The 25,174-nt window shown below is 41.3% G+C and overlaps 1 protein-coding gene across 2 annotated transcripts; it reads left to right on the top strand.

The window, feature by feature from the left end:
• The first annotated feature begins 663 nt into the window (after positions 1-663).
• On the top strand, positions 664-24,778 carry LOC137134314 (TBC1 domain family member 9B). Of its 2 annotated transcripts, XM_067518997.1 has the most exons (23): positions 664-927; positions 3,175-3,285; positions 3,379-3,497; positions 3,566-3,794; positions 4,155-4,413; positions 4,687-4,894; positions 7,671-7,868; positions 8,144-8,290; positions 8,505-8,655; positions 8,785-8,999; positions 9,144-9,261; positions 14,213-14,415; positions 15,959-16,041; positions 16,190-16,319; positions 16,436-16,534; positions 16,633-16,701; positions 16,787-17,027; positions 17,120-17,185; positions 19,739-19,807; positions 20,105-20,158; positions 21,759-21,803; positions 22,789-22,886; positions 22,963-24,778. In XM_067518997.1, the coding sequence occupies exons 1-23, from the start codon at positions 810-812 to the stop codon at positions 23,563-23,565; spliced, it is 3,633 nt and encodes a 1,210-aa protein (XP_067375098.1). In that variant the 5' UTR covers positions 664-809; the 3' UTR covers positions 23,566-24,778. The 2 variants fall into 2 exon arrangements, with proteins under 2 accessions (XP_067375098.1, XP_067375099.1); XM_067518998.1 differs by lacking the exon at positions 20,105-20,158.
• The last annotated feature ends 396 nt before the right edge of the window (positions 24,779-25,174 follow it).

Raw genomic sequence — 25,174 nt, forward strand, 5'->3', positions numbered from 1 at the left:
ACATGATGTTCTTACACTTTTACGTCTGTTTGTGAGTAAAGACTTTAACTGCTGTAAATGTAGTTTCCCTTTAACACCCGGACATGACGATAAGGAGTTTGCACTTAGAAAGTACAAAGTAGGGTTACAACACTCAAGTAAAAGTAAAACTGCTTGCCCTAAAAGTACTCCACTACAAGGACAAATATCTCTTCAAATTTTTTGTTCAAGTTCTGGACAGTACCCTAAAACCACAAAAACACTGTAAAACGACTGTAAAATGACTGCAAAACAATAAATAAATTAATACAATTTACAATAACAATAGAAATAGAATTTTTTTTAATTCAGTTAGAAAAAAGACAGTTAAATAACAGAAATAAGTAAAAGATTTAGAGTAAAAGATAATTGACACTTGAGGGGCAAAATGAATATAGCTCCTTAAGTGCATGTCCAGTATTCCATAAAATTGGACAATCTCTCTAATAGGAGAAGGAACATTTTACTACTTTTTGTTCTCCGGAATTCTGTGCGTTAAGGGCGAAAGCTGACGTTTCAAATGAAAGGAGCAAAATATTTTAGTATATTCTTGTCTTTAATAAGAATACATAAGAAGACCCACGCTTAGGTTTGGTTCGCTTTGTGTCCTCGATGGATGACGTCATGACGCAGCGTCCCTGAGTCTAACTACGTGTCTCACCCGGAAATGATGCGCAGTCACCAGACTAAAAACAAAAACAGCAACTGAATTAAACGGCCCAGACACCGTTGTTTGTCCCGGTTTAACTCCCGGTGTGTGAACGACGGACGGTGAACGGAGGCACGCGGAGATGTGGATCCAGCCTGAGGAAGTGCTGCTGGCCGGAGCCCTGTGGGTCTCAGAGCGGGCCAACCCGTTCTTCATCCTGCAGAGGAGGCGAGGACACGGCCGCGGAGGAGGTCTTTCTGGTTAGTACCGTTATATCTAACTATCGAAGGACCGGTCCAGGTCACTTCGGGTTTGTAAAATATAGGTGTCCGATGTCCAGTATAATGGCTACAGACCGCTACAGCCAGAACTGGATCACACAGGCCCTTAGACCTCAAGATTGCGTTTACTTAGGTTTGTGTTGGGTGGGGGGGTTCGAACTGAAGGTCCATTTACAGGCCTTTTCCTAAGCTTTCAGTTGACATGCTGCACTAAAGACTTGTTCACAACACAAGTCTTTAGCGCAGCATGTCAAGTTGTCATGGAGACAGATGTATTGTTACATAAACGTTCCACTGATTTTACTTTGTAACTTAGTTCACTGATGAAGACCATGTAACACAGTTGAAGGATCAGGGGAAGCTGCTGAGTGGATCTTTACTTGGTGTCAGGAATCCAGTCCTGGATCAGCATGGGGTTCAATGTCATGTCCAAAGTCACTGCAGCATGTGGTCCTGAGGAGCCAGGGTTTAAACCATTAACCTTTTGAGTGTTGGCTATTCAAGTCTCCATTACAGTTATATTTAATAGTCGCCTCCCCCATTCATCCATGTTCCCTGTCCTGAGACATCATCTTGTCCCCTGGTTTTATTTCAAACGGATTCTGAGGAAACTTTTTTGGATGAAACATGAAGAAGTAATATCTTAGAAACTGAGGCTTTTACTGTTTTATGGACTGTAAAGAAGCCTCAAACTAGTCAGTCAACCAACTAGTGACTGAAACCACTTATTAGCATTACCGTCAATAATCTGCTGCGAGTTCCATCAATGATATAGTGAAACTTCATTAAGCAGATTCCTGTGTTTCAGGCATTGAACCCAACACACATACTTCAAATTGTTTTATTTTATTAGATTTCACTGTTGACACGTCCTGCTCCACACAGTCCTGAGCTGCTCAGTCGTGAACCAGAACTCAGAGAGACAATCAGCTGTGACATTCAAACCTTGTTCGGTTTTATTAGTGTCAAAGATTAGAATTAGGTGTGTTTGTCCTCAACAGTTAAAGTATATAGTTTTTACACATGAGTACTGTGTCTGAGAAGGTAAAACTGTGGTATCTTAACACATCCAAATGTTAAGGATTTTTTAAATTTCCTGATTAATAATTAAATTCATAGTGTTAACCATTGAAGTTGCTATGGTAACGGTAAAAGCTGTGAAACATGATGATTCGTCAGAATCAAACATCAGGAAACAGCCATTTAGTAAATCATCAGTCAGCTGACAGGAAGTCATTCTCTAAGTAACATCAGCTGATCTGTGTTTACATTTGGTTTTATCAAAGTTCAGGTCAGTTAATTCATGTTTTATTCATGTGACCAGGTTGTAAATGTCTGCGCATCACAAGTCTACAAGCTTTAATTTCAGGATTTGGTCCAAACTACTATGTCAAACCGGGGGGGTAGCTAAAATGTTTTTAGACAAACTAACATATTATTAGTGTGGTTAATACATGTATAAAATAGCATAATTATAAGTAAAATTGTCTGTTTAAATACTTCTTCCTGCCTGAAGTCTGGGACAAACATTTGTTTGTCAAAAGGGTTTTTCTTAGACTTTAGACACTGATTCTAAAGGATTCACAACCAAATACTAAATTAAATCTGAAAGTCTGCCTGCTACAAACGGTGGCTATGATTCAACAAATACAGTGAGCTTCATGGAAATGTTGAGAAAGTGTTCAGTGTTCAGGTAAACGTTCTGAAGAATTTAAACTGGGAAACACAGGGCTGCGTTTTGGATTGGCTGTTGTTTTGTACTTTCTGATCTGCTTCTGCTGATGATTGTGGTGTTTTGATTTTCATTTAGTATTTGCATTTGATCAAATCTAATTCGAGTTCCTCATCTGACTCTTGGCAAATCATTTATTGAAACTGTTTAAGTAGTTTACAAATATGTGGAGTTTATTAATCCCACAGTTTTAAATGTCCACAATGATTTCAGGGTCAATTAGCAGACAAACACTTACTCTAACAGAAGATTCAGTATGAAGCACCAAACCAAACCATGTACTGTACCAGAGATCTTTGGCCTTTAACTTTGGCCTAACTAATTCTGCTCCTCACTAGGGAGAGAATTATCTTCATTCTTTTTTCTAGGGAGCCTGGTGGTTCAAATACAATTGGAGGGTTGCGGCAGGAAGGGCACCTGGAATAAAAACACATGCTAAATCAAAATGCGGGGCACCTTCTGCTGAAAGCTGTAAAAATTCTTTTTGTGTGCAGGTCTCCTGGTTGGGACCCTGGATGTGGTTCTGGACTCCAGTGCTAGAGTGGCCCCTTACAGGATCCTGCTACAGACTGCAGACTCTCAGATTTATTGGAACATCGCCTGTGGTGAGTCAGCTAGACTGGAGTGGACTCTATTAGTCTGAACCGTAATTGGGGGCTGTTTCTATTGTTTTGTTTACCCTCATATGTGTCATGCAGGCTCATCCAGGAAAGAGATCACAGAGCACTGGGACTGGCTGGAGTCCAACCTGCTTCAGACCATCTCCATTTTTGACAACGATGAAGATGTCACTACCTTTGTCAAAGGGAAGATCTCTGTAAGTTCTGTTCTCCTCAGGCTCTCTCCCTATGTCTATTTGTATGTGACGAATGTCACTTCCTGCAGGGCATCATTGCAGAGGAGAACCGAGGGAAGCAGGGGGATGAGGACGAAGACTGTGGGAAGTTTCGGGAGGCGGAGCTTAAGATGAGAAGACTGTTTGGGATGCCTGATGAGGAGAAGTTGGTGAATTATTATTCCTGCAGCTACTGGAAAGGAAGAGTCCCACGGCAGGGCTGGCTTTACCTGTCCGTCAATCACCTGTGCTTCTACTCCTTCCTGCTGGGCAAGGAAGGTACGACAGACAAATCACAGGCCAGAGTTTAGTGATGTCATCACTGAGTATAATTTTAGATTTTACTAAACAGTAAAAATGCAGCTGTTTTTGTATGAAAAAATGTTTTTTGGTTTGAACTATTGTTGTTTGTACCCAAAGGTATTTCTGTTTTTACCTAAAGGTACTCCTGTTACTTGCTAAAAATAAAGGGATGGAATTTTAGTTGAAACACTTGTAAAGTTACTATTTTATTTACTGAAAAGTTAATCCTTAAAATAATTTAGGAATAACACAATCGTAGCCATATATTTATTTTGCATTTTATATATTATATTTAAATTTGAATTATCTCTTTTTCATTATTCATCCCACCCTCAGTAACCCTTGTGGTGCCGTGGATGGAAGTGACCCAGCTGGAAAAGAATGCCACATTGGTATTTCCAGAGAGCATTCGTGTCAGTACTCGCCATACTGAGCATTTCTTCTCTATGTTCCTCACCATCAATGACACCTTTAAGCTGATGGAGCAGCTCGCCAACATTGCCATGCGCCAACTGCTCGACAATGAAGCGTTCGCTGCTGACCGCTCTCTGCCCAAACCCTGCAAGACGCTCAAGAATGTCTCTGCTCTTAAGAGGTCTCTCTTTGATCAGAAACTGTGCACTTGTGGAGCTGACAGGGTTTATAGAATAAATGATACTATCTGTGACAGTGAATCACCACAATGTACAATAAGCAGCACATAACTAAAGATACACAAGAGCATTTCCATAAATAAGATGAGTATTAATACGCAGACGATGGTGATTCTAGTTATTAAGCAGCTTTTAGTTTGTCCAGCTGAATCATGAAACTAAGAGTGACTTCTTATGACCTGATCAGCTGTTTCCTGTCCATGTCATTCATTCAGGGATTTGGACGCCCGGGCGAAGAATGAGCGGTACCGGGCAATGTTCAGGCTGACACAGGATGAGCGTCTGGACGGACACACAGACTGCACACTATGGACCCCGTTTGCTAAGATGCACGTAGTCGGACAACTTTTCATCTCCAACAACTACATCTGTTTTAACAGCAGAGAAGAAGACCTGTGTCAACTCATTATCCCACTCAGAGAGGTAAAAAGTCTGGTCCTGTAACTATTGCAGTTTTCAAAGATTCAATCAGTTAAATATGACTGCAGAAACATCTTGTGGCAGCTGACTTTAACTCCAGCAAATAAAACACCACTCTCACATTAGGACTTTAGTACCTATCCCACTGTCACAGGTCGAGAGGCATGAAACCTGGACTGGTGTCCAGTTTGTCTCAGGGCACAGAGAGACACACAGACAGACATCCATTCATACTCAAATTCATACCTACATGCAATTTAGTCACCAGTTAACATGCATGTCGTTGGACTGTGGGTGGAAACCAGAGGAAACCCGGGAGAAAATGCCAACTCCACACAAAAACGTTGGCTTTGAATGTTTTTAATTTATTCTGAAAATTGGTTTATTTCTCAAAACATGACTCAGCAATGCTAAAATGTCACCAAATTGAAGCTGCTATTTCAACATAAAAAAACAGATTTGGTTTGTCCTCTGGACTGTTTAGAAAAATAGTGGTGCAACACAGCAGCTTACCTAAACAGGGAGGACACCATGCCCCGTGGATGGCAATTCTAAATAAAGAAAAATCTCCATGTGATGTGCTTAAGTGTTACAGATTGTAAAGGAAGCGGCGTTGGGTAATGTGTAGCCAGTGTGTCCATCAGAACTTGCTTCGTTATTAGGTTGTGACAAATCTGGCTTAACGTTAGCTCAGCATATAGGCAGCCATTGGTGTAGTTTATTCATAGCCATTTCTCTAGCTGAGAAAGAGTGGATTTCTAACCAGTCTGATGTAGAAAGTTTTTGATTGAATTTCTTTTTAATCCCATTGATGTCAGTGTTTTAAGCTATAAAACTTAGCATTTCTGAATCAGGCCCCTCAGTATGTGGATCTATGAGCTTTCTACTGTTTGTCTCATTCACTGGTTTTATGAACAATAGTCAAAACTGTATTATTTCTGACTTCTGAATGAGAAGAAAATTCAGATACATATATGGATAGCAATGGATCTTTTAGTTCTTTTTTATCTTTTAATAGAAATTCTTAAGTGAAGTTAAATTCAGTAAATGATTGAAAACTAGATTAAAACTTCATAAAATGATAAAATCCCATATTATTTTTCTATAAATTGACTGATCAGGCACTCTTCTATTTTGCGAAGTAAAGAGGTTTTGAATTTTGCGTCTAATTCATTCCTTTCATTCATTCACTCAAGTACTCACACACCATGTAAGATGCTGGTCTGATCCACCAGGAGTGATGTTCAGTGCCTGAAGGACACCTTCATTAAGGATCTGGTGATCACTGACTCTGAAATTATTGGAGTTACAGTTGCCTCAAACTTAATTTTCAAATCATCATTATATTAAAAAGTCATCAGTAATTATATATCATCTGTATTTATTTACTTCGCTGTGACTGTTTATAAATCTAAATTTTAATTATCATTTATTTATTTATTATTTAGAATTATTTATTTAGTTGTTCATAAAGTTTAGTATTTAGAGTTGATTTTGGACTTTTTAGTCAGGCATAGCTCAATGTCATAAATTTGTGAAGACTTTGAACATCCCACCATCTACAGTATATAATATCATCAAAAGATTCAGATAATCAGGAGGAATCTTGCATAAAGGCAAGGCCAAAGGTCAAAATTGGATGCAAGTGATCTTATGGCCCTCAGTTGACACTGGCCCTCACAGCCATGATTCTCTACTGGACGTCACTGCATGGGCTCAGGAACGCTTCCAGAAATCACTGTCTGGGAACACAGTTCACTGTGCAATCCACAAATGTGAGTCATCCAAAGAAGAAGCCATATGTGAACCTGATCCAGACACTCCTCCGCAGTCTTTGGGTCAAACCTAATTTAAAATTGTCTGAGGCAAAATGGAAAACTTCTGTGGTCAGATGAATCAAAATTTGAAGTTATTTTTGAAAACATGGATGCTGTGTCCCTTGAACTAAATTCAATTCAATTCAACTTTATTTATATAGCGCCAATTTACAACAAAGTCATCTCAAGGCACTTTACAGAATAAAGTCCAAAGAGGAGAGGGACCGTCTAGCTTGTTATCACCGGACAGTTTAAAAGCCGGCATCTCTGATGGTATGGGGGTGCATCAGTGCCTATGGCACGGGCAGCTTACACATCTGGAAAGGCAACATTAATGCAGAATAGTACATAGAGGTTTTAGAGGAACATATACTCCCATCCAGACAATGTCTCTTTCTGAACTGGCCTGCCTGTAGTACAGACCTTTTACCAATAGAAAATATTTGTGCATCATAAAACAGAAAATCTGGCAAAAAAGATCCAGGACTTTTGAACAGCTACAGTAGAATCCTGCATCAGACAAGAATGGGACAGCATTTCTCTCCTAAACAACAGCAAATTGTCTCCTCACTTACCAGACATTTACAGACAGTTGTTAAAAGAAGATGAAACAGTCAACATTTTGAGATGTGTTGCTGAAGTGTCCTTGAGCAAGACACTGAACCCCAGCTTAGTTGCTCCCGGTGAGTGTTGGTCAGCTGCATAGCAGTTCCTCCATCGGTGCGTGAGTGTGATTGTGAGTGCAAATGGGTGGATAAGAAGCATTGTAAAACGCTTTGAGTGCCAATAGGTAGAAAAGCTCTTTAGAAGTGCAGACCTTTTACCATTTACATCAACCCAACTTTTTTTGAATTGGGGTTGTATTTTTTAAATTATCTTCGTTATCATGCCCTGCAAAATCAAAGATCACATTAGAAAATATCTGATTCTACAACAATAACCAATGACCCTATGCTCCTCAGGTGTCCATTGTGGAGAAGGCAGACAGCAGCAGCGTTCTGCCATGCCCCGTCTCCATCAGCACCAAGAATAAGATGACCTTCCTCTTTGCCAACCTCAAAGACAGAGACTTCCTGGTCCAACGCATTTCAGACTTCCTGCAGCGAACACCTGACAGCTTGTGGGGCGACATGAGCCCACTGTCTCTGATTGGTCCCTCGGTGCGACAGAGTATTCATTATACATTAAAGCAATTTACCCCCCCCAAGAATAACAAATAATTTGGGATTCTGATTAATCAGATCTGAAGATATTTACTGTGTGAATGTGTAGTTATTCTGCCCCCATGTGGCTCAGTAGTGTTACTGTTTTCACCAGACAACTCAGTTTAGCTGCATGTTAGCTGGTTTAAGACTTTGTCAGGCAGGAAGTTATAGTGATGTGATTTGTGTGTGTGTGTGTGTGTGTGTGTGTGTGTGTGTGTGTGTGCCCTCAGGCATCCTCCAGCGCTCCCTCTTCCTTGTCTATAGGATCCGAATCTGTCCCCAGGGGGCGTCACTACCACCCTGGTCTTCCGACAGCCAGCCAGGGACTGCTGCAGCTCTACCATCGGAATGCTCCGGAGGACCTTGGACCTAAAGCTGTGAGTTCAAGTCCCAGCACCTTAAGACCCGTACAGTTAGATAGCGGGGAGTCTGGCTAGATACCAAAGACAGATACTGTCAGGTATTGTATAAACCCATAGAAACCAAGGAGTATCGTTAGATACCATGGACTGATTCTGGATATTGAAGTATATAATTCAATATATAATTCAATACACCTTTTCTGTCCTTTGATCTCCTCTCCTTTGGTAGATGAAGGAGAAGATGAAGGAGGAGGCGTGGAATATCCATTTCTCAGAGTTTGGTCGAGGTGTCTGCATGTACCGAACCTCCAGAACTAGGGAACTTGTCCTCAACGGGATCCCTGAGCACCTGAGGGGGGAGCTGTGGCTGTTGTTCTCTGGTTAATGTTCACTCATTCGTTCATTTATCCACACTAATTCAAAGATTCATTCACTGACCCGAGGCAGATCTTTTTACTGTTTGTGTTTTCATTCACACCGCACCGCTGTGTCTTCCCCTGTCCATCCAGGTGCCCAGAACGAGATGGCGACCCACCCTGGTTATTATGGTGACCTGGTGGAGCAGGCGATGGGTCTGTGTTCATTAGCTACAGAGGAGATTGAGCGCGACCTCCACAGATCAATGCCTGAACACAGAGCCTTTCAGAATGAGATGGGCATCGCTGCACTGCGCCGCGTCCTCACCGCTTATGCCCACCGCAACCCCGGCATTGGATACTGCCAGGTATGCCTAATAAGATATTTAATATAAACCCAAGCCATGGTTATCAAATACTGCAATGTCTAATATTTCTGAAATTGAATTTCTATAAATTCAGGGATGCATAATAAAAATTTGGACACTTCCCATTATCTCCTCTATCTTCAGGCAATGAACATCGTCACTTCCGTCCTGCTCCTCTACTGCACAGAGGAAGAAGCCTTCTGGCTGTTAGTGGCTCTCTGTGAGCGAATGCTGCCCGACTACTATAACACCAGGGTCGTAGGTACGTAACGACATCAGAGCCATGGGTCAATAAAGGCCTGAACATACCTTGTGCAGAGGATCCCCTGCAAAAAGAGTGTGTTCATACTATCCTCTAAACTTTGGGTGGAGTCCAGAGTTGGATGTTAGTGACACTCTGCTTCTTTAACCTCTAGACCTTTAGACCAATGTTTAGTGCCTATCTCATTATTTGTTATCAGTATCCAACACCCAGTTCATCCGATCCACTCAGTGCCAGTACAGTTGACAGCTAGATTCAGAGTTCAGTGTATGCAGGAGTTGGGTTGATTGTACGATTGCACTGTTGGGCCGTTGGAATGTGACTTCAGACAACAAGGCATTTTGCAGTACTTTACTGAATCACTCAAAAGGAGCCAAGAACTGCGGTTGTTACCAAAAATTAAAACAGTTTGATATCCAGCCCATGTTTCTCTTGATGTCCACCACCTCACTGATGAAAAAACAAAACCCTGAAACATGACACTCACAACTGTACCTTCTTTGCTGGGGAGTTTAATTCATATTCAGATTCCTTTTATTGTCATTGCATAAGTACAACGAAATTGAGGCACAAGGTAAAACAATGCTAATAAAAAAGTAATACATAGGAAATTTAAACAATCTTCTTCTCTATTTCCTTTCTGCTGTTCCCTTTCATGGGTCGCCACAGCGAATAATGTGCCTTCATCTAATCCTATCCTCTGCATCCTCTTCTCTCACACCAACTATCTTCATGTACTCTCTCACTACATCCATGAGCTGTACCTCTGATGTACTCGTTCCTGATCCTATCCATCCTCGTTACTCCCAAATAGAACCTCAACATCTTAAACTCTGCTACCTCCAGCTCTGCTCTGACTTCCTTATGTAATACCACAGCTCCTCTCTCAGCACCCTGTCATATGCTTTCTCTAAATCTACGAATACACAATATATGACCTTCCCTATGACCTTCTCTGTAATTCTCCATCAGCATCCTCAAAGCAAATACTGCATCTGTTTGACTCTCTCTAGGCATGAAACCATTTTGCTGCTCACAAATGCTCACCTCTGCCCTTAGCCTAGCTTCCACAACTCTTTCCCACAACTTCATTGTTTAGCTCATCAGCTTTATTCCTCTGTAGTTGCCACAGCTCTGCACATCTCCCTTGTTCTTAAAAATTGGCACCAGTACACTTTCCTCCACTCCTCTGGCATCCTCTCACTTTCCAAGACCTTGTTAAACAAAATAGTCAGAAACTCTACTGCCACCTCTCCTAGAGACTTCCATACCTCCAGGGTATGGTATGTCCTCAGGAACAACTGCCTTTTCACTCCTTTTCAACACCCTCCTCACTTCACTGTTACTAATATTTGCTACTTCCTGCTCCACACCAGTCACCCCTTCTACTCTTCATTTTCTTTCATTTTCCTTATTCATCAACTCTTGAAAGTACTTCTTCCATCTTCCCATCACACTCCCATCACACCTGTCAATACATTTCCATCCTTATCTTTAATCACACCAACCTGCTGCACATCCTTCCCATCTCCATCTCTCTGCTTCATCACCCTGTATAAATCACCCTATTTCCTAAGTGTCCAACCTAGCAAACAAGTCCTACATATGCTCTTTTTTTGGCCTTTGCCAACTCTACCTTCACATTACGCTGCATCTCCCTGTACTCCCGTCTACTCTCTTCAGTCCTCTCAGTGTCCTACTTCTTCTTAGCTAACCTCTTCTGCTGTACACACTCCTGAACTTCCTCTTTCCACCACCAATCCTCCTTGTCCACTTTCCCCTTTCCAGATGACACACAGAGTATCCTCCTACCTGTCTCCCAGATCACATTAGCTTTAGTGGTCCAGTCATCTGTCCAAATCTGGACAGGACGACCAAATCTGTCCATCACATTCACACCACCTCTGTTCCCTTCACCTATCTTCTTCTTTTCCTTTCGGCTGCTCCCTTTCAGGGGTCGCCACAGCGAATCATGTGCCTCCATCTAACTCTGTCCTCTGCATCCTCTTCACTCACACCAACTAACTTCATGTCCTCCCTCACTACATCCATAAATCTCCTCTTTGGTCTTCCTCTAGACCTCCTGCCTGGCAGCTCCAACCTCAGCATCCTTCTACCGATATATTCACAGTTTCTCCTCTGAACATGTCCAAACCACCTCAATCTGGCCTCTCTGACTTTATCTCCAAAACATCTAACATGAGCTGTCCCTCTGATGTACTCATTCCTGATCCTGTCCATCCTCGTCACTCCCAAAGAGAACCTCAACATCTTAAGCTCTGCAACCTCCAGCTCTGCCTCCTGTCTTTTCTTCAGTGCAACAGTCTCTAAGCCAAACAACATTGCTGGTCTCACCACCGTCTTGAACACCTTTCCTTTCATTCTCGCTGATACTCTTTTATCACACAACACACCTGACACTTTTCTCCACCCGTTCCAACCTGCCTGCACTCGCCTCTTCACCTCTTTTCCACACTCACCGTTGCTCTGAACCGTTGACCCTAAATACTTAAAGTCCTGCACCTTCTTCACCTCTGCTCCCTGTAACCTCACCGTTCCACCTGGGTCCCTCTCATTCACACACATGTATTCTGTCTTGCTGCGGCTAAGCTTCATTCCTCTGTTTTCCAGAGCAGACCTCCACTTCTCTAGATTTTCCTCCACCTGCTCCCTGCTCTCACTACAAATAACAATGTCATCTGCAAACATCATAGTCCAGGGAGATTCTTGTCTAACCTCATCTGTCAGTCTGTCCATCACCAGAGCAAACAAGAAGGGGCTCAAAGCCGATCCTTGATGCAGACCCACCTCCACCTTGAACTCCTCTGTCACACCTACAGCACACCTCACCACTGTCTTACAGCTCTCATACATGTCCTGCACCACTCTAACATACTTCTCTGCCACTCCAGACGTCCTCATACAATACCACAGCTCCTCTCTCGGCACCCTGTCATACGCTTTTTCTAAATCTACGAAGACACAATGCAACTCCCTATGACCCTCTCTGTACTTCTCCATCAGCGTCCTCAAAGCAAATACTGCATCTGTTGTACTCTTTCTAGGCATGAAACCATATTGCTGCTCACAAATGTTCACCTCTGCCCTTAGCCGAGCTTCCACTACTCTTTCCCACAACTTCATTGTGTGACTCATCAGCTTTATTCCTCTGTAGTTGCCACAGCTCTGCGCATCTCCCTTGTTCTTAAAAATTGGTACCAGTACACTTTTCCTCCAGTCCTCTGGCATCCTCTCACTCTCCAAGATCTTGTTAAACAAACTAGTCAAAAACTCTACTGCCACCTCTCCTAGACACTTCCATACCTCCACAGGTATGTCATCAGGACCAACTGCCTTTCCACTCTTCATCCTCTTCAATGTCCTCCTCACTTCACTCTTACTAATCTTTGCTACTTCCTGCTTCACAACAGTCACCTCTTCTACTCTTCGTTCCCTTTCATTTTCCTCGTTCATCAACTCTTCAAAGTACTCCTTCCATCTTCCCATCACACTACTGGCACCTGTCAATACATTTCCATCCTTATCTTTAATCACCCTAACCTGCTGCACATCCTTTCCATCTCTATCTCTTTGTCTGGCCAACCTGTACAAATCCACCTCTCCCTCTTTAGTGTCCAACCTAGCATACAAGTCCTCATATGCTCTTTGTTTGGCCTTTGCCACCTCTATCTTCACCTTACGCTGTATCTCCCTGTACTCCTGTCTACTCTCTTCAGTCCTCTCAGTGTCCCACTTCTTCTTAGCTAACCTCTTTCTCTGTATACACTCCTGAACTGCCTCGTTCCACCACCAAGTCTCCTTGTCCGCTTTCCTCTTTCCAGATGACACACCGAGTACCCTCCTACCTGTCTCCCTGATCAAATTAGCTGTAGTAGTCCAGTCATCTGGAAGCACCTCCAAACCACCCAGAGTCTGTCTCAGCTCCTCCCTGAAAACTAAACGACATTCTTCCTTTTTCAACTTCCACCACTTCGTCCTCTGCTCTGCCTTAGTCCTCCTTATCTTCCTCACCACCAGCATCATTTTGCACACCACCACCACCAGCATCATTTTGCACACCACCACCACCAGCATCATTTTGCACACCACCATCTGTTCCCTTCACCTATATGTCCATTAAAATAAGCACCAATCACCACCTCACCTCAGCGCTGGGGATGGTCTGCATCACTTTATGTAACTCACTCACGAATTTCTCCTTCTCTTCTTACTCACATCCTACCTGAGGGGCATAACCACTAACAACATTCAACCACTAACGCCTTCAATTTCCAGCTTCAGACTCCGTCTGTCTGATACTCTTTTCACCTCTAGAACATTCCTCACAAATTCCTCCATTTCTCTACCTATCTGACCCATGGTAAAACAGCTTGAATCCTGCTCCTAAGCTTTGAGCCTTGCTACCTTTCCACCTGGTCTCCTGGACACACAGTATATTCACTTTCCTTCCTTTCGTCATGTCTGCCAACTCTCTAGCCTTCCCTGTCATAGTCCCAAAATTGAATAAAAGCTATTCAACATTCTTGTTGTTTTTGTTTGAACTGTCCAGTAACACCAGCCTGAGGGCAGGAGTATAACCACATTGTGTGATGGGGTGGGATAAGTCCTTCAAGATAATTTTTTACCAACTGGAGACCGCAGGAAGTGAAAATGTCCTCCAGGGCTGGTAGTTGTGTTTTAATAATTGTCCCTGCAGATCTGATGATTCTCTGCAGAACCTTCCTATCAGCTGCAGAACTGCTACTGTACCACACAAGGATGCCATGAGTCAGGATGCTCTCCATAGAGCAGTGATAAAAGCACAGCGGCAGAAGTTGTGACAGGTTGATCTTCCTGAGAGCTCTCAGGAAGTATCTGAACATAAATAAACTAGTGAGGTGCAGCCACATGGGAAACTGTCTTAAGTCTGATGTGCTTTCTGTTCCTGCAGGAGCATTGGTGGATCAGGGGGTATTCGAGGAGCTGACCCGGGCTTTCCTCCCCCTGCTGTATGAACACATGCAGGAGCTGGGTGTTATCTCCACCATCAGCCTGTCTTGGTTTCTCACTCTCTTCCTGTCTGTCATGCCCTTTGACAGTGCTGTCCTGCTGGTTGACTGCTTCTTCTACGAGGGCATCAAAGTCATCTTCCAGGTACTGACCCACCCTTTACAAATTTTGTGCTCAGTGTTGCCTCTGATACCGTCCGCTTCATGTTTCAGGTATTGATTGAAAACTAGAGAAATCAACAATTTAGGCAGAAGTAGATAATCTACATTACAGATAAAAGAACTAACATCAGGGCTTAACGTTAAGCTTTTTAAACCCTCTTGCCAAATTATTATATTCAATTAATATACAAAAACTAACATTCTGAGGTACTATTTATATATAAAATCTCTACTTTTCAAAATAACTTGTAAAGTTGGGGCAAAGCTGGTCCGATGTCATCTGGGAGCAATTTTCAGCTTAAAGTAGAGAGATATTTTGATATAGGGAAGTCAATGGGAAGTTTAATGGCATTTACGTACATGTACAACCCAAATTCAGAAAAAGTTGGAACGATGTGTAAAAGATAAATAAAAACAGAATTCAATGATTTGCGAATCTCATCAACAAATACATTGTTTATGTTCTATCGTTAATAAAATAAAAAATGTTGAAAACCGAGATTTTACTATTTCATGGAAAATATTAGCTCATTTTGAGAAAACATGGTGGAGTTTCTGGATCGTGTTCACAAATGGCTTATTTTTTGCATGATACAGCTTTAACTAACTAACATTTGTGGATTGCACAGTGAACTGTGTTCACAGACAGTGATATCTGGAAGTGTTCCTCAGCCCATGCAGTGATGTCCAGTAGAGAATCATGCCTGTTTTTAATGCAGTCACCTGAGGGCCCGAAAATCACATAAACTTCTTTTATACCCAGTCATTTTAATGACCTGTTGCCAATTAACCTAATTAGTTGTCAAATGCTCCTCCATTTGTTTTGTTTTTTATTTGCGGCAATTACTTTTCCAGCCTTTTGTCGTCCCTATTCCAAATAAGCTAATGTTTAAAATCTCTCACTTTTAACATCTGATATATTGTTTGCGAATAAAATATGGGTCGATGAGATTTGCAAATCATTGCATTCGGTTTTTATTTATGTTTTACATATTGTTCCAACCTTTTTTATTGGGGTTGTACTCCCCCAAACTGTGTCTGTTTGTCAATGCACCTGTCAATGCACCTTTCTGCTTTAGCACAGATAGCATTGATCAGCACTAAACAATCAGCAAAATGTGAAGATACTCGATGAATATTTTCTACAGTTAACATTACAGATAAACTAATTAATTACAACATTAATATGACAAAACAGAGTGAAAGGATTAATAAACAGGTAGGCATCAGAGGAAATAGAAACTGACCCGGTCTGTGGTTTAAATGAGATTGTAGACACTTTAAAATTGAAAATTCTCTACAATGAAACATTTTAACCAATTTGTGGTGAGCGACACACATTAATTCATGTTTGGGAAACGCTTCATTCAGACTGCCATATTTCTTTCTATTCCCCCAATCATAAAGTTTACTTGCTCTGGGCAATCTTTAATTACAGGCCCTGAAGAGGACACCTGTCTGTACAGTTGTATTAAGTGTGTTGTAAATTTCCACCTGCAATTGAACTTCTGTCTCTAAATCACCAGGTGGCACTGGCTGTTCTGCAGGACAACATGGATGCACTACTGTCCTGCAATGATGAAGGAGAAGCTATGACCATATTGGGCAGGTAGGAGCCTGACTGGTCCGATAGGACTATGTCTGGTCAGGTTGGTTACTAGGCCGGCTGTTGTACTATGAAATCATCAAAAAGTTGTGCTCTGAGTGTGTGTGTGTGTGTGTGCGCGGGTGTGTGTGCATGGTCTACATGTGTGCAGGTACCTGGATAATGTTGTCAATAAACAGACAGTGGCTACCCCCATTCCTCACCTGCATGCCCTGCTGACAAGCGGAGATGACCCCCCACGTGAGATTGATATCTTTGACCTCATCAAGTCATCCTATGAGGTCAGACTGATTATGTGTCAAGATGTCATCACGTCTAATATTGAAGCAGTGTCTTAGTCTAATTCCTGTAACAGCAGTGTCTGTTTTTTGGGTCATCTCTGTCCTTCTCTGAGCAGAAGTTTGGCAGCCTGCGCTCTGATGTCATCGAGCAGATGAGGTTCAAACAGAGGTTAAAGGTCATCCAGTCGCTGGAAGACACCGCTAAGAGGAGCGTGGTGGGTGGTGCTAGTAATCTGTAGGTTAATGTTAACATGCTAATGCAGACCCGTGTTTACAGGTGTGTGTGTGTGTGTGTGTGTGTGTGCGTGTACAGGTGAGGGCAATGATGACGGAGTCAGCCTTCAGTATTGAGGAGCTGGAGGAGCTGTATTGTCTCTTTAAGGTCAATAAACAAAGATTACACTGAAGGCACATGGTTTTTTAATCCTGAAACATAAACTGAAGCTCTCTGTCTTTAACTGGTTCAGTCCAAACACATGACAAGCTGCTACTGGGGCTCCACAAGCACTGCAGCTGAGCGTCATGACCCAAGCCTGCCATATCTGGAGCAGTACCGAATTGACCAGGTGCAATTCACTCAGCTCTTCACTTCACTTGCCCCCTGGATCTGTGGGGGCCACATTCCCACTCTGTCAGCTCGACTATTTCGACTCCTGGACCAAAACCAGGACGGACTGGTCAACTTCAAGGAGTTCATCACTGGACTCAGTGAGACAATATTCCTGCAGACTGTCCACAGTAACACACTAAGACTGTACATAGTAACACACCCAGTTTTCTGGTTGTTTGTGTGTCTGCAGGTGGGATGTATCATGGAGACATGACAGAGAAACTGAAACTGCTGTACAAGCTCCATCTTCCCCCAGGTAACGTCCCACAACTTCACTTTATTTATTCACTTTATTATTAGAGCTGTAAGTGGTCTCAGATGTAGGTGATCATCTGAAATGGTAATTAAATGCTGTGACAGGGAAATGCTGTGTAAATAATTGTTAATACACTAATACCACTGATTAAACTAAAGCATCGCGTTGTTAAAGGATATCTTTATTTTCTAATTAAATTTTAATTTTATCCGTGCCCAAACGAAAACTAAAACCAACATTGAATCCCATCCACTTAAGGGTAAAGTCTGTCAGTCTGCAGGCTGTGCAGTGACCCTCTGCAAATCTCTTAATTCTCTAATTCAGGTCAATATTACAGGTGAAGCCATAAAAATAAGAAGAAATTACAACAGATGTTAGTGAAAATGTTTTGTCTAAACTAGACCCTATATGGAAACCATAATAATGTTGGGCTGTGACTTACTTATTTTTGTTACTCATCCAGCTGACATCTTTTCTAATTAAGTCCAAAATGACATTTGGCTAAAAGCCAAACATTTAATTCAATTCAACTGTATAAATATAGCGCCACAAGTAGGCCTGCATTCTGAGATCGAATTGGTCTACCGGGATGATATGGAACTATGAGGTCTTCTATATATGATGGAGCCTGACCATTCAGAGCTTTATATGTAAGAAGCATGGTTTTAAATTCTATTCTGGATTTAATAGGAAAACTATGGAGAGAAGTTAGTGAAGGTGAAATATGATCTCACTTGCTAATTTCAGTCGGCACTCTTGCTGCAGCATTTTGTTTATTATATTGATCACATTATCAATTAGACACAGATGTATAAATGTTTTAGTTTTTACAAACTATGACTACATACAGTGCCTTGCCAAAGTATTCATACACCTTGAAATTTTGTTGAAATTACTGCTTTAAGTCTTTTGGGGTTTGTTTCTACCAGCTTTTTACATCTAGAGAGGGACATTTTTGCCCATTCTTCTTTGCAAAATACCTCAAGCTCAGTCTGATTGGATGGAGAACATCTGTGAACAGCAATATTCAAGTCTTGCCAGATTCTCAGTTGGATTTAGGTCTGGACTTTGACTGGGTCATTCTAACGCATGAATATGCTTTGATCTAAATCATTCCATTGTAGCTCTGGCTGTATGTTTAGGGTTGTTGTCCTGTTAGAAGGTGAACCTCCTCCACAGTCTCAAGTCTTTTGCAGACTCTAACAGGTTTTTCTTCTAAGATTGGCCTGTATTTAGCTCCATCCATCTTCTGACCAGCTTTCCTGTCCCTGCTGAAGAAAAGCATCCCCACAACATGACGCTGCTTTTACCATGTTTCACTGTAGGGATGGTGTGTTCAGACTGATGTGCAGTGTGAGGTTTCAGCCACGCATAGCATTTTGCATTTAGGCAAAACGTTCAATTTTGGTCTCATCTGACCAGAGCACCTTCTTCCATGTTTGCTGTGTCCTCCACATAGCTTTTGGGGACTTTTTATGGTTTTCTTTCAACGATGGCTTTGTTCTTGGCACTCTTCCATAAAGGCCAGATTTGTGGAGTGCACAACTGCACCTGAGCTGTGGATTTCTGCAGCCCCTCCAGAGTTACCATGGGCCTCTTGGCTGATTCACTGATTAATGCTCTCCTTATCTGGCCTGTCAGTTTAGGTGGATGGACATGTCTTGGTGGGCTTGCAGTTCTGCCACACTCTTTCCATTTTCAGATGATAGACTGTACAGTTCTCAGTGGGATGTTCAAAGTTTGGGATATTTTTTTAAAACCTATTCCTGCTTTAAACTTCTCCACAACTTTAGCCCTGACCTGTCTAAAATCCCAATAAACTACATTTATGTTTGTAGTTGCAACGTGAAAAAAACCTGAAAAAGTTCAAAGGTTATAAATACTTTTGCAAGGTAACGTAGTAAAATGTTTTGACAGCTTCAACTTAAAAGCTGAGAAATTATAAAATTATAAAAGCAGAATTCATTGCAGAGCTGCTGTATTGAGTGGTCTTAGATTGTACAGGTGTACCTAATGAAGTGCCCAATGAGTGTGTGTGTGTTTGTGTGTGTGTGTACATATTTATTTATGTATTTATTTATTCATTCATTCATTTGCCCAAAAATGATCAGAAGGGATTTCAGATGTTTTCCATTTTGGGTCGGATCTGTTTTTATGGCAAGCAGGTACAACATCCACTAATAATGTAGCCTGTGAGGAAAAAACCCTGAGCAAACAAAAACTTCTGGATATAGAGAGTGGGACTGTTGGACCTTTGATTCCTCCATGATAGTGAGTAGATGAATAGCTCCCCAAAGTCAAAGAGAAAAGTCCCAAACAACAAAACAACCACAACAACAACAACTGTAATGGTATGAAAGGGGATAAGAGGCCTAAAGAGGAGAAAGACTAACATGACCAAAACATGTGACAAAGACAGCATGGAAGAGGCAACAAGTAGGACCTGCGATGATAAGAAAAGTAACGAAAAAGTGGGACCATACATGGGACCCTGAGCCCAAGGTTTTGAAACTTGCTTTACTGCAAATCTGTTGTTTCTCTTTTTTGTCTCAGCTCTGTGTCCTGAGGAGGCAGAGTCTGCTCTGGAGGCCACACACTTCTTCACAGAGGACGAGCCACAAGGTGAGACACAATAAAGTGCATTATTTCTAATACTGTAGTAATTTCAGACTCTCGACATCTCTGCACTCCAGCTGTAAACTGGCCCCAGCTATTTTTTTCTGCTTCACAAAAAATTCATGTTCCACACAGTCCAAAATGGACAAGATAGTGTAGACTACCTAATCAGTTTTGGAGATACAAACTGTCATTATTTGATTTGCATAAAGAAGCTTTTTATTAAAAAATCTGATTGTTTCTTCCCACTCTGCTGCTTCCTCTTCTTTTTCTTCTTTTGATTTATGTGATCTGTCCCTCTAGAATCTTCCTTCTTGTCAGATCTGGACATGTTGGGACAGCAGGAAGTGATGTCAGGTTTGTGTTTTTGTGGTTTGAGGAAACCTGCTCTTGCTTTATCTGACATAATGCTCATCTGGCCCTGCCCACAGCCAATTATGTCACAGTAGGTGTTCTTACCTGGACTTTTTACCAGCTCTGTAGAAACCCATTTATTTGTCATGTCCTCAGTTCTCAGTAAATGTTCCACTTTTTCAATTAAATTAATTTAACCTACAGTCCCCATAATTACAAAGTGAAAACTGAATTTTATAAATGTATATAAGTATTCAGACTGTTGTCATGTTGGAAAGTAAACCTTTGGCCCACCCTGAGTTCCTGAGCACTCTAAAACAGGTTTTCATTGAGGATATCTCTGTACTTTACTACATTCAGCTTATTCTCAACCATGACCAGTCTCCTAGTACCTGCTGCTGAAAATTATCCCCACCGCATGAGGCTGCCACCAACATGCTTCACTGTAGAGATGGTGTTGGGCAGGTGATGAGTGTTGCCTGGTTTCCCCCAGACATAATGTTAAGAATTGAGGCCAAACACGTGTAATTCTTGGTTTTATCAGACCAGAGAATCTTGTTCCTCATAGTCTGAAAGTCCTTCAGGTGATTTTTTTTTTTTTTTTTTTTTTTTTGCGAACTCCAAGTGGGCCAGGGGTTTTTACTTCTGCACAGTAAAAGCAGATCTCTATAGACAGGCCAAACTCCACACAACACACCAAAGAGTAAAATTACTTTTTACCAGCTCACTTTGAGTACTGATAATATGTCAAATAAGTCTTTTATATAAGACCATGTAAGGAGGAACTGACACTGTGCCTGCTCCTGGTTTAGTGAAGATACTCTCACTAGGAATTTGTTTTAATAAAAAAATTAAATTTATGAAATTCAACTTTCATTGGAAAGGTAGTTTAAAAAATAGATGCTTGCTGGACATATGTCTTTTCCTGTCACCCGTCACCTCTGCCTTCTGCTTTAACACACCAAGGATGTGATTTAAGGATGTGATGTGATGTAGCCTGCACAATGCATAGCCTACAGATTTAAAGCTATGAGCTTCGGACACAGTTACTGCAACAAATCATTTAAGTCCCTTCACCTTCATAGCTGAGCATAGGCCTATCGCTTAATCTAGGGATTGATCCATTTGTTGCATACAGCTGCTGCAGCCGTCAACTTTTCACAGATTGTCTGGATCATAACATCACTCCCAGTCTCCATGGTAACTATATGTATATCAGTATTAATAATGTTTTGCATTGACCATTTATGGATAATGATAAGTCCACACATTCTCAAGTTGATTGTTATTTATAAAGGCAATTAATGTGGATCTGTGAATACACATAGATTTATAAATCTGAATACATTAGACGTACGTATTTGCTGTGTTTTTTGCACACATGAAATTTGGCATGGATTTACCTAAATTAGCAGGATGAAGCTGAATGGTACCTGACATACCTGTGCTGTGACAACACCGAAGGGCATGGCCAGATCAAGAAAACACAAAATAACTGATTTTAAACTAACATCTGTCGCTTAAACTAATAAACCGTTGAAACGCATGATTGTTCTGGTTATTTTAAGCAATAATGATGGTGATGATGACTTCATTTAAACAGGTGGGGAGGAGAAGGATGGATGTGGAGATAGTGAGGAGAAGAAAGGTAAATGCCCCCTGTTGTTCTCTGGTGCTGTACTGGTAAAATGTTTTATAATACTTAACCTAGACTAAAATTAGGGTCCATTTCAGAACTAGGTCCATGTGGATGCTGATTCACCTCAGTCCTGGCACATTTTCTGTCATGTTATAAATGTTAAATCTGGCCAAATAGGTACTATCTGTGTTTTTTAATTTGTAGTGTATTATAGTATTGTAAATATCTGTAGACTTGCTATCTGTAAACCATTAGGTCTCTTGACCATCTCTCCTCTCCTCTCACCCGGTAATGGTCACCACTGTATGTCATTAACTCTGTGTGTTCTCTCCCGTAGTTGTCTTTGTTGTCTGTCCCCCTCTCTCTGTCCCTTTCTGCCGGTGTCCCCCGGCTTTGAAGCTGTGTGTCTTCCAGCGTGCAGCTACTGGTCCCACCAATCTGCCCGATGTTTTGTTGTTGCTTTTTGTTGCTCTGTTCTTTTCTCTCTCCCCTTTCCACTCACCCCAACCGGTCGAGGCAGATGGCTGACCACCCTGAGCCTGGTTCTGCTGGAGGTTTCTTCCGTTAAAGGGAGTTTTTCCTCTCCACTGTTGCCTATGGCTTGCTCCAGGGGGAATTGTTGGGTTCTGTTTATATATCTTTATAATCTTGACTTTATTCTGCAAAGTGCCCTGAGATGACTTTGTTGTGAATTGGCACTATATAAATAAAGTTGAATTGAATTGAATTGAAATTGATTTGAATTAGCCTGGGTATCTCAAGTCTTTGGTGAAATGTTCAAGATTTTATTCAATTCAATTCAACTTTATTTATATAGCGCCAATTCACAACAAAGTCATCTCAGGGCACTTTACAGAATAAAGTCTAGATTATAAAGATGTATTGAGAGAACCCAACAATTCCCCCTGGAGCAAGCCTATCTGCTGTTTTGTCAGTGATCTTTCCTGTTTTGGGACATGTAACCTTCAATTCTGTTACCTGTGTGCTGTCTCAGAGGACAAGATGAAGGACTACAGGTACTACCTGAGGATGTGGGCCAAGGAGAAGGAACCCAAGAAAGAAACTATCAAAGACCTCCCTAAGATGAACCAGGTGAGGCTCAGGTGAAGTTTTAATCCCATGTTTCTGTCTCAGGTTCATATGTGTTAACCTGTTTGTTTGTGTGCAGGAGCAGTTCATCGAGTTGTGTAAAACCCTCTACAACATGTTTAGCGAGGAGCCACTGGAACAGGAGCTGTACCACTCCATCGCCACCGTGGCCAGCCTGCTGCTGCGCATCGGAGAGGTTGGGAAGAAATTCAACAATGGTAGCAAAAAGACAGAGCCTGTCTTTGCTCAGGCCACGCCCCTGGACAGTCAGGTAAAAGAGGAACCAATTGAGGGGGCGTCAGATGAGAATCAGGTGTGCCAAGCTCTGGCTGATGCCCAGCTGGAGCCGCCAGCTTCACAGACATCTGACGAGGAAACCAAAGATGACACGTCTGCATCATCATACTCGGTGGTGAGCTCCAGCTCGCTGCAGTGTGAGGACATTGCTGACGATACCGTGCTGATTGGAGGTGAGCATAGGCGGGGAAGCACAGTGGATGCTGATTGGTCAATCACCTTTGAACAGGTGCTGGCTTCGTTGCTGACTGAGCCGCCACTTGTCGATTACTTTGAGAACAAGAGGGACATCCAGACCAAAATGGCTGCATGTAAGGCCCAACGGGCAGTGGAGCGTCAAATGAGCTCCACCTCTGACCACGAACTGACTCAGCATTCTGTCTGATTCTCCTTGACTTGTCTGTCTGACTCGCCTGTCCACCTGGTTCAACTTAACCTGTTCACCTTAATGATTGGTTCAGAAATCCAAAACAATAATCATTGACCTATCACACAGCATTAAATCATAACATCACAGTGATGATATCACACCGTACCAGCTGTTTACAGCTGTTGGTAGTCAATGCTTCTTGCAGGTTTTCCACAATAAAAGTGTCACAGAGGAAGGCTTTGAATGTCAAAGAACTGGAAGGAGTTAACTAAACATTGCATGGTCTTTTTTTGACCACTAAACATTAAAGCCAGTGAGTCTCTGCAACATAAAAAAACAGCTGACAACCAGGTAAAAAAGGTGAACAGCTACCATAAATAAAGCTACTGGAGCCAAAAAACAATAAATTAAAAATAAGCCGAAAAGACAAAAATAAATAAATAAAAATGTCTCAGTTCCAACTAATCTCTCTAGACTTAATGCTGTAAAAATGTCCATATAATCAAATCTTTTCTTTCAACTATTGAGACTTAAAATTTTATTTTTCTTAAAATAAGTAAAATAACACAGTAAGAATATTTCAATTTTTCTCATTGAAAGTGCAAATGTTTCTCATTACAACTTAAACAGAAAAAATCTGAACCGTGCAGGAGACTCCAGACAAACTAAACAGTTTTGTTTGGCTTATTTTACCTGATGTTACAAGGATGAAATTTAAAAAATGTCCGACATACATCCAGATAAAAAATCTGACCACACTGAGAAACTTGTATCATGTTTCTCATACAAAAAGTTGGAATTCTGTTGCTGCTTTGGAAACAACAAAACATTTAGTTGACATAACACAAATAAAACTTTAATATACTATAAGGTACATAAATAAGTTAAATAAATGTTTGACTAAGTTACGTAAAATTGTCAATGAGGAACTCAGCAGACAGAGGAAATAAACTGTTTTAGTCTTTCTGTACTGAAATATAACTGTATATTAATAAAATCATGTATTACTGTATCTCTCTTATGATCTGTAGACTTTTATTTTGACATCATTGAAGTCTTGTTTACCTGATGACATCACTCCTATTTCCTTCCTGTTGAGTGATGTCAAAGGATGTTTTAGTGTTTTATTTTTTCTCTGTTTTATATTTATTCACCAAGCTGTTTTTAAATCATTGTATTGATCAGTTATTGATTTGTATCTGTTCTAATAAATGCTGAAGTAAATTTTTTTTCTGCTTCTCTCAAGTTTTTAAACTTTTACTTAACCTTGTGCTGTTAAGTGCTATTTAAGTGCAGACCATTTTTCTACTTTATGGTACCCAAAGTGCTTTGTAATGATTCGCATTAATCAATTAGCACTTATAAACGGATGGGGGGAGCTGCTTTGCAGCTGGCCTGCGCTCTCACCAGGATCTAAGTTGGTGTTCCAGTTGTGACAGGAGCAGCTGAGAATTTAACCAACAACCCTGGGATTGGTGGATGACTGCTCAACCTCCTGAGCCACAGTTATGGTTTTATTGTGATAAGATTTATACAATTATTAAATGCAAAAGCTTATACTATAAGGATTAAAGAGGCTTATTTACGTTACGCCTAGTCTTAAAGTAGAGAGGATCTCTGCCTA

This window comes from Channa argus, chromosome 10 (assembly GCF_033026475.1).
Source record: "Channa argus isolate prfri chromosome 10, Channa argus male v1.0, whole genome shotgun sequence".
Taxonomy (NCBI): domain Eukaryota; kingdom Metazoa; phylum Chordata; class Actinopteri; order Anabantiformes; family Channidae; genus Channa; species Channa argus.